At 48.6% G+C, this 15,189-nt stretch overlaps 5 protein-coding genes across 5 annotated transcripts; 2 read left to right on the top strand and 3 right to left on the bottom strand.

Moving 5' to 3' along the window:
* Nucleotides 1–1,054: 1,054 nt before the first annotated feature.
* J4E82_010904 (uncharacterized protein) lies at nt 1,055–3,089 on the top strand (the record flags this gene model as incomplete). The annotated part of the gene is made up of 4 exons (XM_051737114.1): nt 1,055–1,491; nt 1,580–1,920; nt 1,979–2,308; nt 2,365–3,089. 4 exons carry the CDS (start codon nt 1,055–1,057, stop codon nt 3,087–3,089), a joined length of 1,833 nt encoding a protein of 610 aa, XP_051583137.1.
* Nucleotides 3,090–3,741: 652 nt separating this feature from the next.
* J4E82_010903 (uncharacterized protein) lies at nt 3,742–4,965 on the bottom strand (the record flags this gene model as incomplete). The annotated part of the gene is made up of 6 exons (XM_051737113.1): nt 3,742–3,998; nt 4,046–4,337; nt 4,388–4,469; nt 4,535–4,746; nt 4,794–4,864; nt 4,914–4,965. 6 exons carry the CDS (start codon nt 4,963–4,965, stop codon nt 3,742–3,744), a joined length of 966 nt encoding a protein of 321 aa, XP_051583136.1.
* An 856-nt stretch (nt 4,966–5,821) lies between these two features.
* On the bottom strand, nt 5,822–7,723 carry J4E82_010902 (uncharacterized protein; the record flags this gene model as incomplete). The annotated part of the gene is made up of 1 exon (XM_051737112.1): nt 5,822–7,723. The coding sequence occupies one exon, from the start codon at nt 7,721–7,723 to the stop codon at nt 5,822–5,824; it is 1,902 nt and encodes a 633-aa protein (XP_051583135.1).
* A 260-nt stretch (nt 7,724–7,983) lies between these two features.
* Nucleotides 7,984–9,777, bottom strand: J4E82_010901 (uncharacterized protein; the record flags this gene model as incomplete). The annotated part of the gene is made up of 5 exons (XM_051737111.1): nt 7,984–8,295; nt 8,555–8,915; nt 8,980–9,339; nt 9,391–9,581; nt 9,631–9,777. 5 exons carry the CDS (start codon nt 9,775–9,777, stop codon nt 7,984–7,986), a joined length of 1,371 nt encoding a protein of 456 aa, XP_051583134.1.
* A 624-nt stretch (nt 9,778–10,401) lies between these two features.
* Nucleotides 10,402–14,688, top strand: J4E82_010900 (uncharacterized protein; the record flags this gene model as incomplete). The annotated part of the gene is made up of 3 exons (XM_051737110.1): nt 10,402–11,989; nt 12,587–13,941; nt 13,993–14,688. The coding sequence occupies 3 exons, from the start codon at nt 10,402–10,404 to the stop codon at nt 14,686–14,688; spliced, it is 3,639 nt and encodes a 1,212-aa protein (XP_051583133.1).
* Between the last annotated feature and the right edge of the window lie 501 nt (nt 14,689–15,189).

Genomic DNA, 15,189 nt, shown 5'->3' with positions numbered 1-15,189 from the left:
ATAGTATTATATATTGTATTATAATACTATAGTAAAGTAAAAACAATATCTTCGAGCTTAAATATAGGTTTCTCTTAAGTGTTTGTTAATATAAATAACAAACTTTGTATTTATATATAAACTATAAGTATAATCTTTTAGTTAATATAGATTATAAGTAAAGAGTAGAGTACTTAAAACAGCTAATATTATAAGAATATAGTAGAATAGTAGTATACCTACAAAGGTAGAAGCTTTTAGACAGTGAATAAATAAAAATTATAAGTATTAATTTAAGTGCTTAACATAGCTATAGCTCTAGAGATATAGTAGCTTACTAGTATTCTTATTAAATAATAAGCTCTTAGATACTTATATAAAGCGCTATATATATATTTATATAATATATAAAGAAAGCAGCTATTTTCTATAGTTTTAATAACTAATATTATATAGACTAGAAATATTCTTTATAAAGCTAAAGCTCTCTAATACTAGAGTTTAGTAAAAATATCTAAAATTACTTTAAATAGATAAGATAAAACCCTTTTTTTTATATTAAGTTATCTTTTCTCTATATATATTGTAGATTAAGTTTTGTTTTTCTTGTCTTATACACTTGCATATGTAGTTCAGATATATTGCTTTTTACTTGCAAACGCGGCTTAGTACGCGGACTAGCTCGTGACGCGCACCCGCCCAGTAGTGCACGGGCACTGCCGCACTGCAGCCGCAGATCGGCGGCCCGTCTAGAATCGTTTTGCGCAGGGCGCATCAAAGTTCAGCTGAAAAGCAATGCATTAGCCTATCTCCACGAGTCTACTACCGCTGCCCATTGCCTTCGCTTGGCTGGCTGAACAGTTCAAATGGTCTGGCCTTCGATAGAGGTGTCGCTAATTGGCTAGCATTAAAGCGGTGAGAAGATGCTACTGTACTTCTTACGAGCGCCACAGATTCCCATTCCACATGAAGCGAGCGAAGGGCCTAGGTGAATGCAGCTCTCAGCAGTATAAGTAATAAGTCGGGGAAGAAATCCGTTGATTTTGACATCTCTCACTTAGAGCTTGTTTACAGAATGAATTTCGATCAAGATTTCAGGCCGAGCGGCTTCCAAGACACGACCTTGAAACCTGCTCCAAAACGCATCGTCATTTGCTGCGATGGCACATGGCAATCGTCCGTTACTAACGTTGACAATGTTCCGTCAAACATAACCCGGATCGCACGATACCTCCTTAAGGTTGGCAAGGATGCGAAGGGCGAGCAATGGCAGCAGCTTGTTTACTACGATGCCGGCATTGGTACGGGTGCTAGCTCCATTGAGGCCGCCCGAGAAGGCATGACCGGCTCTGGTTTCGTGGGCAATGTCATTGAGGCGTACAACTTCATTGTATTGAATTACAATCCCGGTGATCAGATTTTCTGCTTCGGATTCTCGCGTGGCGCCTATACGGCGCGTGCTGTTGCTGGGTTAGTCACAGACATTGGCATTGTCAAGCCGAGAGATATGCAGTACGTTCATTGCTCATTTAGCTTTTTACTCTGTCCCGTCATGATTGTTCCTAAAACAGAATAATCACCGACTTACTATTGGATGTAGGGACTTTCCGGAACTGTACCGTACCTATCAGCACTACAAGGACAGCAACATGTTCAGGAAGTCAAAAGCATGGCGCGAGTGGGTCAACGGCGTGCGCCTCTTCGATGCAGCTCAGAAAGACCTTCCTGAAGGATTTAGACAATCTCCATATCAATGGAAGAAACGACCTCATGGTGCAGCACCAGAGTCAACTCGGTGGGTTGAAGCCGTTGGTGTCTTCGATACCGTCGGATCCCTCGGTGTCCCGGATGTAGAAGGCTGGTTCAGGTACACCATCAACTTCCTGGCTCAAAAGATTCCTGCCGAGGAATTTGGCTTCCGAAATGTCGCGCTCAGCCCTTGTGAGTTCTATCTATACCTTGACTTGCGGAGATTTAGTGTGTTGATTCTGGTCTACAGACATCAAACACGCGTACCATGCAATGGCCCTGGATGAGCACAGGAAACCCTTCGATACCACCATGTGGAATCTCTATGCAAGTGACGGCACAGCAAAAGCTCATAAGCCACTGTCTGAGCTGAAAGAGAAATTGACCCAGCTTCGCGACACGGACGATACTCCTGAAGCCGAGATTCAGAAAGCCTGGGAAAACCTTGTTGACGCTGAAATGCACGAAGAGCTCAAAGGCAGCAATTCAGAACTCAAGCAAGTCTGGTTCCCTGGCGTCCACATCAATATTGGTGGAGGAAGTGATGATGTCTTCAAAGACAAACTAGGCGACTTTGAGCGTGAGTCAAACTAAGTAGTTTCTATTGAATGAAGTGACTCACTAAGTGCCAAACAGAAATCTCTACTATCACGCTCGCTTGGATGTTAGAGCAACTCAAAGAGCATCTCGCTTTCGAACCGAACGCCGTAACCCTCTTGAACCAGGATCGCCTCTTCCTCTTGCAACCCATCATCGAGAGTCTCCTCGGCGATCACGCCAAGTACAAGAACAATTGGCTCGTCAAGAGAATCGACAACATGCTCGCAAAAGACAGAACTGACCCTTGGAACGACGGCAACAAGACGCGATCCAAGGTGCTCGCGGCAGACGCGTTGCAAGGCTGGGGAACGGGACCCATCGTCGACAGCTTCGAAGGTAATATGAAGAAAGCTGGCTCAAAGTACCGCACACCAGGCGAATACCGCGACGAGAACCCTCCTCAAGGCGCAACAGGAAAAACGGAAGAGGAGGTCCATCCCACTGTATGGTACAGAATGCAGCAGCTAGGCAACGAGTATCAGCCCGTACCACTCAAGGGCTTCAAGCGCGAACAGAACAAGAGCGCGGATGGCGTGAGCTACGAGTGGGTGAAAGGCAGCTTGCGGATCCCGGAGTCCAAGATTGGTGGTATGCAGAGTATTGAGAGGGCGTGCCTGGTAGGTGACGCGGCGAAGAAGTTCATGGGTGGCTTGGATAAGGAGTATGGTGTTGATTCGTGGGAGGTGAAGGCTCTGGACGGACCACTGGAGGCGCCGGAGTCGAGACAGAATCATGGATTCCAACCTAATCAGGGTTTATAATTCCGTTGAAGAAGATCGCGAGTAGACGGCCGCGTATGACTGGTTCATAGACAATATCTAGTCAATACCGAGCGCATGCTGTGTTTTAAGCATATTTCCATGATCTTTTGTATATGGTGCTGTACCACAAATCCTTCAACGAAGTAAGCTGGTTCTGACAGTGAGGAAAATGCCTATTGCTTAGTGTGCTTTTCGCAAGGGTATATCATGCGTCACCTCTTGATGCCCAGCCCACTCTCTGAAGCGAGCTCACATTAGCGCACAGCTCATTGCCTTTCCGCTTTCTCGTCACTATTCAAGGTATCGATGTAATCGCAAGCATCACAACATCCGGAATAGTTAACCCGCAGCATACTCTTATCTGTGGATGTGCCCATATGCAAGAGACGATGAGGAGAGTAGCAAGTTCTTTTGCGCGAGCGGAAGCAACACCGCTTGCGAGGACCTTGCAGTGATATTAGGAAAGAGGCCTGTGATGACAGCAAAGCCTTGCGGACTGGTACCATAGACGATGAAGACAGTAGGTGTGGTATCAGAAGACATCTTGATGGTGTCTCAGGATTGTAATTCCTACAGAGTTTTAGAGCTAGTCCCAGTCACGTTTTAAACACCCAAATCATTGTTTATAGAAGCAAACTATATGTATATGACTTCAAGTGGCTTTCCAAACTTTGCTCAAATATTCCTCTGCCGAGATGAACTTGTAATCAGGCAGCAATCTATTCCATTCATCGCTGGTAGACCAACCACCAGCGGCCAGAGATTTGACATATTCCATCGTTACATTCTTCGAGAACAGCTCCCTGTACTCATCTGGAAGAGCTTTATGTTCAATAATGGGATACCATGACGCCTTCAGCTCCCCCTTATTCACGTCTTCTGGGACCAGTCGTTCGATCTGGAATGGACCTGAACTTCTTTTAGCATTACCAACAACAAACTTAGTAGCAATTTACCTCGAATCCCTTCGGCAAGGCTCAAAAATCCGGAGATAGTTGTTTGGGTTCCCCGGATACCTCCAGTTGTGGGCCACCTGCCGCTGTAATCCAGTGCAAGAGCCACGACCTTAGCCATATCTCCGACCGTCGTGAGTGTGAGTGGAGATCCCTCCGATCCCTCCATTATGATGGCGCGGCGATACTCAAAGTCGGCAAACATCTTGAAGCTCTGAAGGTGACTGGCCGTTGCATTCGGTACTGCGAAGTATTCGGTGAAGAAGCCGGGCTGAAAGAGGCAATATTCGATTTGCTATATCGTCAGCTTGACTTACGTCACAAATACCGGTTTTAGCTGCTTACATCTTTCTCTTTGTTTATTGCTTCGAGGTACTTGCGCGTTTCATCCTTGTATGCGTAGTGAGCAATGCCACTTTCCGAGCGCCTTCGCGATGTTATGTTAGTATTTCGATACTGTGGGATCTCGGCTTGACGTAAAGCAAAACTCACGACGACCATTCAGATGGGGCGAATCTTCGTACGCCCGCTTCGATAGCTGCGTGGATCAGCACTTTTTGCAGCTCGAAGGCCGCCTCCATGTCAGCGGTTGCTACAAAAGACAGCAAGGTATCGATTCCATCAAGGGATGTTACGAGTGAAGCATGGCTGTGATAGTTGACCTTTCTCCATTCAACGTGTGTCGTCTCACTGTTTACAGCATCCTATCATAATCAATACCCTGGCGGCCAGATAGAGGAGATTTACCAACTCTTCGACTCAGAACTACAACTTTGTAGCTACCCCGGGACAAAATTGCATCTATCACCTCTTGAGCCACATCTGTACCAATTAGCAAAGCATCTCTAAGCAAACATATATGTAGACTTACTGCCAGAACCACCAGCGATGGCAACTTGCTTTGACATGATGTTGTCTGACATTGAAATATGGATCCTCACTGTCCTACCTGCTGCAAGAGATTGTGGTGAGTTCCGACATTAGAAAGCTCACTACGCAGTCTTTATGCAGAAACGATCTTGGGTATCTCTAGTTCCGGCAACAATGTTGTGGTCGATCCCGGACGAAAAAAGTCGGACACTTTGGCGTCGACGTATCACGTGGAAGAATTCAGGCAGATTCGAAGTTTCGGAGACGGCTATATTTGTGTGACGGCGGATCAGACAGCTTCCGGACTTGTCTCCACTATAAACATATCGTCTCGATGGCGACTTGGCTGTACTTGGCGATCGAACTTTGCTTACATAGACTTGGTACCCCAGTTTATCTGTTAAGTTGAGGTAGTGATCCTTGAAGGTTTTTGCTACCGCGTCTCTGTGTATAGTTCGTTGTCTGGATGCGCTTACATGATCAAGGACATGTCCCTGGGCGATTGATCTCTCAACTTGAACTCTTTCTGTCTGGATGTAAACGTCACTTACATGCACATTTGTCAAGCCACGACTACTATCTACGTAGTTCTATCGGGCGCCTCTATAGTCTTTCCACTTCCGTTCGCACGATTGGAGAACCTCACCAGAGGGTCGATCTTGCCACATCCGCCACACATCTTGCGCGCTTACATTCGCCGACGCGTCAATCGCGAATACACCAGTGATAAAATCAAACTGAATGCGTTCTCCTTTTGCCCTCATCTCATGTTGCGCGACTGGTATTAGGGTGCGTTGCGCGATGAGATTCCTGTGCGGGTCTGGAGTCAGCTACCGCAGTACGACTTTATGCATCCGCGGCGCGGAGGCCTCCCTACGACCTGTGATCCAGCTGAAAGAGAAGCAAGACTTACGTGTTAGGGTCTGCACGAATAACAATCGCCCTGCTCGAAACGAGCACGTTCGCTGATGCGTCGCGCAAGCTAGGACCCGTCAAATTGATAACACCGCTTGCGCCAGACTCTGAGAGTATGAAAGCGCTATCTCGGTCACTCCACCACCCGAAGTTCTTTTCCTTGTGATCGGCTCCAGTAGGAAAGGACGCACATGGCTCTTCGAAGATAGAAACACTATCTGCCGCCTGCGCACTTGCTGCGAAGCCACCTTCCACGATCTGTAGCCTTTCTCTCGCCGAGAGAGGCGTCGTGCACTTCACGTGGTGCACCCTCACACTCCACCCAGGCCATCTTCGCATGGGCGGCACTAGAAGCGTTTCAATGACCACATTAAGCCTTTTCCATGGCTTCCAGCGACTCATCAAGATCGGTACCGTCTCGCCGCACTCCTTCATGTACACCTCTCCAGTTTCGACATCGTAAGGGCTCCACCTTACCTTCCAGTCGTCTTCCTCGAGCCCAAGTGAGACTAGTAACGTCGAATCTGGTGCTATCTGCTCTAGTGACGGACCGCATGGTACGCTAAAGCCAAAAGCAGAAGAGTAAGCAAGCTTACCATACTTGGCTTCGCGAGCCTTGAACCTTTTGGTGGTTGACTGCTCCGAAGAAAGCAAGAATGTGTGCTCTCGAGTGTTGCACAGTATTTGGCGTGGAGGCCAGAGAACTTTGATGTCTCCAACTTTATTGTCGAGTCGCATGATGTCTTTCCTAGTCCTTGGATGACCAAGTTCCTCTGCCTGCCAAAATGCATTCGTGTCATCCAGGCCGAGAACCAAGAAGCTTTTCAGGCACCAATACACTGATTGCGGCGAGTTGTAATCCTCAGCAAGGTACATGTTCGGGTACGCAAATCCAATATTAGGCGTCCCATCAGTGTTGAAAATGTGTGGCTGTTTCGCCCACCACCGTAAGTGCCTGAGCAACAGGCCCTTCACCGATCCCATCTCCTTAATTGGAGCTGGTAGCTCAACGCCAGCGAATGCGACAGCTGCCCAGAAGGCGGCGAACGCGAAGCGATACGTTAGACTTCGCCCGAACGGGATTGCTGCACCTTGGGGGTCGAAGTACCTCCAATACTCCTTCCCAAACTCACGCGCTTGCTCTATGTACTTGGAAGTACGAGCTAAATCGTATTTGGGGGCAAAACGAATGTAGAGAAGTTGCGCAAACTGTATCGCAAAGCTCCCACTGTAGTAATCGGCTTGTTTTCTTTGTTCGGACCAGAGACCATCCGAAGACCACCCCTCGCCGATATCGAATGTGTCTAGTTTCTCCAAGCTCTTGTCGATGTGCGCTTTCACCTCATCCAATGGTACATGAAGCGTCTTGACTAGCGCGATGTTGACCAATACGCGAAACCACAGCCAGTTTGTTTCAGGCATCTTATGCTCATTGATCTGCCGAAGCCATGCAATGAGATTGGCTTGGGTAGTTGGTTCACTGTCGAAAGAGAACACAGTGGGATTTGCAAGCAGGGCAAAAGCAATAGACTCCATCTCCACCATGCGCTGGTCAAAGTCGGACAGATCGCCCCAGTATTCTGGACTCTGCGGGTCGGTTCCAGCCCGGATGCCAACCACCCAGGGTTCTAATGCACCTTTCAATGGAGCGCTTGTGCTCTGGTTGCTTTGTTGCTTGAGCTGGAGTAAGATGGCAACAGCCCAAAGCGGTCGCGCGAAGCCCTCAAGCTGAGCTGCCGTCTCGCTGAATCCGGCACCTGTGCATGTCGCAACTCTTATTCGTGCGTGACCGGGTGATCTGTATTGGCCTAAAGGGCTGATGAGTGCTGAAGCTGCACGTATGAAGTCGTCTCTCGTGCGAAATTGATTATCAGAGAACCCAGGAAGGGGCGGCATATTGTCGCAATGACTGTGCAGGGTCAGGTTGAGGGGATGTAATGATCACAGGAACAAATATCTCATAATTTCCTTCTAAGAGGCGTCGAGGTGCTTTATCATCTAGCAGCTCCTCACTTCGGACAGACATATCGCGAAGATAGCCCGAGATCGCCAAGCCGTTGAAACTGTATCAACCGAGTTCTTAACCCCGAGACAAACATGATCATTCCGACGATTCAGATATTCATAATCTTGTGAATGCTGGTATTCTCCGGAACTCAAGGTCTACCTTCCTTCATAGTCTTGTCATCTGCAACCTCGATGTGCACTGCTTCTGGTTTGTTAAGAACATCTTCGTCCTCTTGCCTGTTGATGTCAAACTTCTTAGTCTTCTCCTCGCGGCGCCAGAGGTATTGTCCAACCATAAAGAGAATCCAGTAGCAAATGATGAAGACGATGTTGACAGTATAGCCCTTAGTCCACTGCGGCGCTTCCAGGATAGGAAATACTGTAATTGGATAGAAGGAGAAGAAGGCCCAACCGATGGTCATCATTGCACCAGTGGTGAAACTTCGTGCTTCGTTGTCATCCTTCATTATCATGTTTACCCACGGAAACAGGATGGGGGTGACGCAAGATGTCAGGCCAAGCAGGTAATAGCAAGTAACTGCAGGGATGTTAGCTGGGTCTTCGTACACCTTGGAAATGATGTTACTCACAATGAAGGCCAAGTGGGATGTACCACACTCGCAAGCACACATTTGCGAAAAGCAAGATTGCTGTAACGACTGAAAAAACGATCCACATCGGATATATCATCACCAAGCTAGTGATGGAAATGCCACAGACGATGGCCAGGCCCTGAACTCCGGTGGGGATGAGGTTGATCTCTTCGATGGTGTAGGTACCGTTGAGATCGGCTTCCTTCTTGAGCCAAGCTTGCATCTGACCACCAACGTAGCTCGTACATTGGAAGAAAACGTATGTCAAGACCGCGACGTAGAAGTGCCAGTGAGTGAATACGCGTTTAAGCATACGTTTGCCAATCTTGCCGCTCTGCTTCGTACCCTGGCTTTGCATGCGTGCAACGGCGAGCTTTCTCTCGTCTTCTGTCAGCCACCAAACCTTTGGACTAGTGGGAAGTCCAGGGTATAGGAAGAAGCCAGCGAGACCAATAGGCAAAGAGATGGATCCATCGATAATGAACAACCTGCAGTTGTGAACACACGAAGTCAGTGTATGTCTCACATGCATTTCGTACAGCCAATACTTACCAGCGCCATCCCGACATCCCATGGACTCCGTCGAGGTTCTTGTGGGCAGCGGCTTGTAGATAGCCGCTAAACATAGCGCCAGCATTGCTCGAAACATACCAGACACCGGCGCGCTTGAACACCTCATCAGCGCGGTACCAGGAAGTGAGAAGATAGATCGAGCCAGTCGAAGCAGGCGTTTCTAGGACACCGAGAAGGAAGCGAAGCCCGTAGATCTGCGGTACGCTGCTCAAGTGGGACTGCGTGAAAGTCAGGATAGACCAGGCGCATTCCATGGTCGGAACGTAATAGCGAGCCAGCTTTGGACGTGAGATGATCATCATGCTCGGTATTTCGAAGATCATGTAACCGATGTTGTAGCTGGATGATATGAGACATTGTTTCATGGCAAGGCTTTTTAGCCATACTTACAAAGTCCCGAAGAGCGAATATTCGTTGCCCTTTATCGCCAACTCTTCCCGCATGCCAGACCAATACGCGGTATTGAGTGCGTTCTGATCCAGCCACTTTATGTAGAAGCAAAGGCAACACAAAGTAAGCAAGACGCAGTCGAGCTTTCGTACTAATCGTTTTTCTTCGGGAGAGTAATGACTCGGATACCACTGTACACTATGAGCGAATGCCATAACCATGTGCGCCTGCAAAACTCACATCGAAGATGTACATCCAAGCAACCCAGAAAGAGCGGTTAGGCTTCTCGGTGGCGGAGCTTACGACAATCTCTTTGCCATTGACCATGACGACGTTGCGTTCGCCGTCGGGCGTCATGACCTTGATCTCATCTTGAGAAGGCGGCATTGTCGTGCGCGGTCGTCAAGAAAGAACTTTGGTGCGGTGGTATAATGCAGGCGCTGGAAGTGCTGCTTCGTTGGAGTTTCTTCACAACAAAGTATTCTCCACCCGAGTTTAAGTATCATGAGCTCTGCCATGAACACTGAGCGAAAACCAAGTCTTTGCCATTCTGGTTTCCTATCCTTTGCCAGTCGTGTCGGTCAGAGTTCCTTGCTGCTGCATACCCCGCGGGTTGTGGCGCTTTCCCATGGGGTAAGGGCTGCAGTACACAGTTGGTGGAAACCCAATCACGAGCGTGTGGGGCTGTTGCTGGCGTCGTTTCGGACCCTTGGCAGCGGGCTTCGGGCTATCGCGAACATTAGATTCGTCCCATCTCACACAAGACACACGTCTCGGAGCATTGGCAGTTCGCGTTTCCATACCCCGAAACCACATCACCTGAAATTCGCCATGGCTATGTACATAGTAGCCGCATCCCTTTCATGGGGTGATCGTTCTAGCTTCGATTCGATTCTCTCACGTTACAGACGACCGCGCGTAGCAAACGCCATCCCTATTGCGAGAATTCAGCATCCTCCCTGACTTTGGAGTGCCAGCAACGAAGATATCACGCTACGTTAAACCGATCACATGGATCCACTCGTGACGAACCTCGTCGAACCACAAGACGATTCATCGCAAGCGCCTTCCAAACTAGCGGAAGATGTGAAGCCAGAAGACGACCTCTTGATACTCAAGCCAGTACAAGAAAGAACTCAACACGATGTTTCCGACAATCTCGGCTTCGCTCTCACGGAGGAAGCTATCCCAGCAGCGAGCGTAGGGTCCTCAGGAAGCAGCGTTGAGGAAGACTCATCTGAGCATGACACGACGACACCAAGCAGCAGTGTACCGCCATCAGAAAGCGGGAACCTGGACTGCGCAACCCATCACTTCACCTCAAACACTGCGATAGCCGATCTCGTACCGGAGCTGTTCACTGAAAACATCATGGCCAAAGTCCTTCGAACCGCACAGGCTGCTATGTCCTCCCTTCCTACCGCATTTCCAGAGATTGTCCCACAGCAGGACAACCACGATGGTAGCTATAGCTTACGCGAAGCTGACTTTTGGACTTGCGGCTTCTTCCCCGGGACCATGTACAGCATGTTGGAGAGGCTCATTAAATACCCTCAGCGTATGCATCTCTCTAGTTCGGTTGATCTGAAACATCTTCGAAATCAACTCACTATCTTATGTCGCACCTGGGCCGAGCCGATTCGAGGTATGGACGAGCGAACCGATACCCATGATATCGGTTTCATTGTCATGCCAGCACTCCGCACTGACTGGGAACTGTTCGGAAATCAGCAGAGTCTGGATTCTATCGTCAAGGCTGCGCATAGTCTGGCGACGCGATATGTTCCTACAGCTGGTGCCATTAGAAGCTGGGACTTGCTGAAGAAGAAGAACATAGAGATCATCGACCAAGATGAGAATATGATCGTTATCATCGACAGCATGTGTAATCTCGATCTGCTGTATTATGCGGCACATCATGCGCAAGACTCCAAACTTGCGGAAATTGCCACTACACACGCTGCCACACTCTTGCACAGCCATCTGCGGCCCGAGCCAATGCTATCCGCATCAAAAGATGCCTACAGAGGTCAATGGTATTCGACTTGCCACGTCGCAAACATTGATCCAAGAACAGGCGAATTGAAGCAACGAATAACGGCACAAGGATACGAGCACGATTCGACGTGGAGTCGTGGCCAGGCATGGGGTATACTCGGATACGCGGAGACGTACATGTGGACAAGAGACCATAGGTTCCTGGAGGCAGCCTGTGGACTCGCAGAATATTTCTTGTATCGTCTAAAGACATCACCTGTCTGTGTGTCTTGTGCGCGCTACGTGCCTTTGTGGGACTTTGATGCACCAATCGAGAACGAGGATGAACCGTTGCGCGACTCTTCTGCAGGCACCATCGCCGCCAACGGAATGCTATTGCTATCGCAAGCATTAGCGGGTATCGGGCAGACTCAGTTGTCACTGAGATTTCGGAACACAGCGTTGCGCATAGTTCAAGACACACTCAGCTTTGCGCTAGCACCAGAGAAGGCTCGGCTTGTCAATGGCTCATATCATCAGATTCGTGCGGAGGAGACATCGCCAGAACGTCGTTACGATGGGATGTTGAAGTTTGGAACTGCAAACAACAATGCGAATGCGCGTAAGCGTTACGCCAATCATGGCCTAGTTTATGGAGACTACTATCTGGTGGAATTTGGTAATAGGTTGTTACGAACGGGCCTAGTATAAGCCAGGTGAATCTTCGGCAAGCGCAAACAGGCAAATGTGCATTGTCATGTCTTGATCAAGACATCTCTGGTGTAGAAGACTAGGATCATTTCAACGAGTGGAGAACGTCTGATCGTTACTAGCTCGGTTAATCATTAGTGTCACTGTATATCTCGAGGCACTAGACTATATACTGATTGGGTCGCGCCAATGCGGAGAACCTGGCTGCCCTCTCGGTCGTTCGGGGCATCTCGACCGGTGTTCGGATGGATCATTTACATAAGGGTATAGTTAGTCCTAGCTCTCAGTAAACGCATGCCATGTCAGATGAAACTTTCAAGGACAGGTCAAATGAGCAGCCTGATTGTGAGCTGAAGCAAGCTTCTGGCACGCCGTATGGCCTCGCTTGCAATTCGTGCCGGAAAGCGAAACTGCGCTGTTCGAGAGACAGACCCAGTTGCCTACACTGTAGGAAGACAGGTAAAGTATCACATGGTTACGCAGTTCGGTTCCATCCGCTAATATCCAGCAGGAGAAGAATGCGAATACGAGTCGAAACGTATCAAGCCGGGCTTAAAGTCAGGAGCTATTGACAATCTGCATAGAAGGATTGACGAGTTAGAACAGCGCTTCAACGCGCAAGAATCTCGTCTTGAACAGTGCAACCACGGCTCACCACATGAAACTGGACATACACGTCAGAGTTCAAGCAAGTCGGCAGCTTACAGCATCTTGGCTCTGTTGGCCAAGGAACTGCCCAAGCTGACTGATGGCTTATCGAATGGAGGAGTTGCCACGCCGGCAACAAACGAGGAGAGCAATAAAAGGAGACGTCTAGCAGACAAAGACAATATTAATCTCCATACGTTGGACTCAGATGAAGTGCCTCCTCTACCCCAGGCTGAAATGCTGGAAGCTACCGTTGCAGCATACTTTTCCCATGTTCATCCTTGGATCCCGATGATTCATCAGGCTAGATTTCTTCAACGCTTCAGCATAGAGCCGCAGCGTAGAAAGCTCTCAGTAGTCATCCAAGCTATGATCCTAGCCGCTTCCAAATTCGTACCTGGCTCACGAGGAGGTCACGTTGAACAAGCGCGCAGGTGGGTTGTCTGCACAGCTATGGAGACTCTATCACTTGAGAGCCTCCAAGCGCTGACTATACTGGCTTTCGATGATATTGGGAACGGACAAGCATCAAAAGCCTGGGCCATCATCGGATCAATGACGCGTACCGTTGAATACATGGGCTTGGCACAGGAGCAAGAGGATAGTGAGCTTCACCCTTTTTGCCAAGCATACGCATGCCTAGAGAATACCGACGATTGGACAGAAGAGGAAGAACGGCGGAGAGTCTTCTGGAATGTTTTCCTCCTTGATCGATTCTGCTCGGTAACTATGGGCTGGAGTACGAGTTTAACCTCTGATGATGTCTTTCGGAGACTGCCCTGTGACGGTCACCTGTGGCGCAAGCAGAATGCTGTCTTGACGCCTTACTTCGGCATTTGGGACAAGTCAAAAGGTCGCATCGGCAACCCGATCGGCTTCATCTCACAGCCTATATCTCTGATCGATGAGTCATCCGCCACTGAGACCGCAGCCCATGGCCAGATGAGAGGGACACCATCAATCGACATGGGTCAAAACGGAGCGGCAGATATGTCCACGGTCGGTGCTTTTGCGTACAACATCGAAGCAACCGAGTCTATGAGTCGCGTAGTGAGCTATTTTCTCCAACAAAAAGTCAATGTTCGAAACCAAGGCGAGATCAGCTCTTGGCTCACTCGATTTAAAGAGCTAGATCTTCGCTTGGTGCATTGGAAGATGCTGCTACCTCAGAAATGGAAGGCCAATCCTAACTTAACAAGACAGGTTCCCTTGATGGTAAGCATTCGAACAATTGATGCATTACAGACATCAAGTAACATCTGTTAGGACCCGAATTTAACTACAGCTCATGTCACACATAACGCTTCGATGATACTGCTTCATCAGCTCATCGCTTATCCACCTCCACACTGGGGCTTTCGAAACCGATTACCTAGCACTTGCAGCGCAGAGGCTTGCTACACTGCTGGTACTGAGATTGCAACCATTACAGAGAAATACCTCACAAAGTCGTCGCCTACATCACCGGTTGGATGCCAGTATGCTTTCTGCCTGTTCGTTGCTGCCAGGGTACTTTTAGCTCATTGGCGGTACACACGTGAGAACAACCTGGCCCCCGAGTTCTGGTCCATCTTGCACAGCCTTGAGGAAATGTCAAGGCGATGGATCGCCTTTTCCGGTCGATTACATTGCGAGGAGAACCTGTTCAGCCAGTATCACCGTCGGCTAAGGAGATTACATGAGCGCTGCGCAGAAGATGAAAACTTTCGACTTAACATCATGGACTATACCAAGGATATCGATGATCGTCGTGGTACCAGTGAGCCGTCGCAATTTTTTCGCACATGGCCAAATGTTGGGGTGACTCTGCCATTGGACGACCTGGACTTATCCCTGCTGAGTCCGGAGTTCAACACCGACCCCATGCTTGATCAGGATTTTATAGACATGGATCGTGTCATTGCTTTCGAGGACGGCAGCATGTTCACTTCGTCATTCGATCTTGGGGCTAATGGGTGGTAATGTAAGCCGTGTTATGGCCTGCCACTCCACAAGTGAACATTCACATTGGACAAACAGATTCTCTGCCATGATAATCAGCTTGGCGGCTTCAAATGACCACAGTAATAGTAATCAACGCGGATATTCGTGCGTTGTGTATACATGAATAGAGACGTACTGAGTTTTATACGTGGTTATGCCGTGTGCAGGTCAGGCGGATGAAATTGAGCCAGTGAGTAGCGACGGCAATAACTTGCAGCCCATTGACAATCCTACCTTACAGTTTTTGAGGTCGGTCTGCAGGCTGTGTTGGAAAGCTATGATGGTGGGGAATTTCTCTTAAATCTGGAGATCCCAAAAGCGGTTCACGGCTCAGAACTAGAAAACACAACTTACTTGGATAAAGTTAGTAAACGCCAGAGTCAGGAACTTATCATCCTCGAATATGCCAAACTAGCATCAATCCGTGTAAGACCGCAGCTGTGAGCAAGACCCGCTACTAAGGCCGGAAAATGTTTCGAT

The sequence above is a fragment of the Alternaria postmessia genome (assembly GCF_024291825.1).
Source record: "Alternaria postmessia strain BMP 2775 chromosome Unknown scaffold_150, whole genome shotgun sequence".
NCBI lineage: Eukaryota > Fungi > Ascomycota > Dothideomycetes > Pleosporales > Pleosporaceae > Alternaria > Alternaria postmessia.
This window is presented reverse-complemented; position numbering and strand designations above follow the sequence as displayed.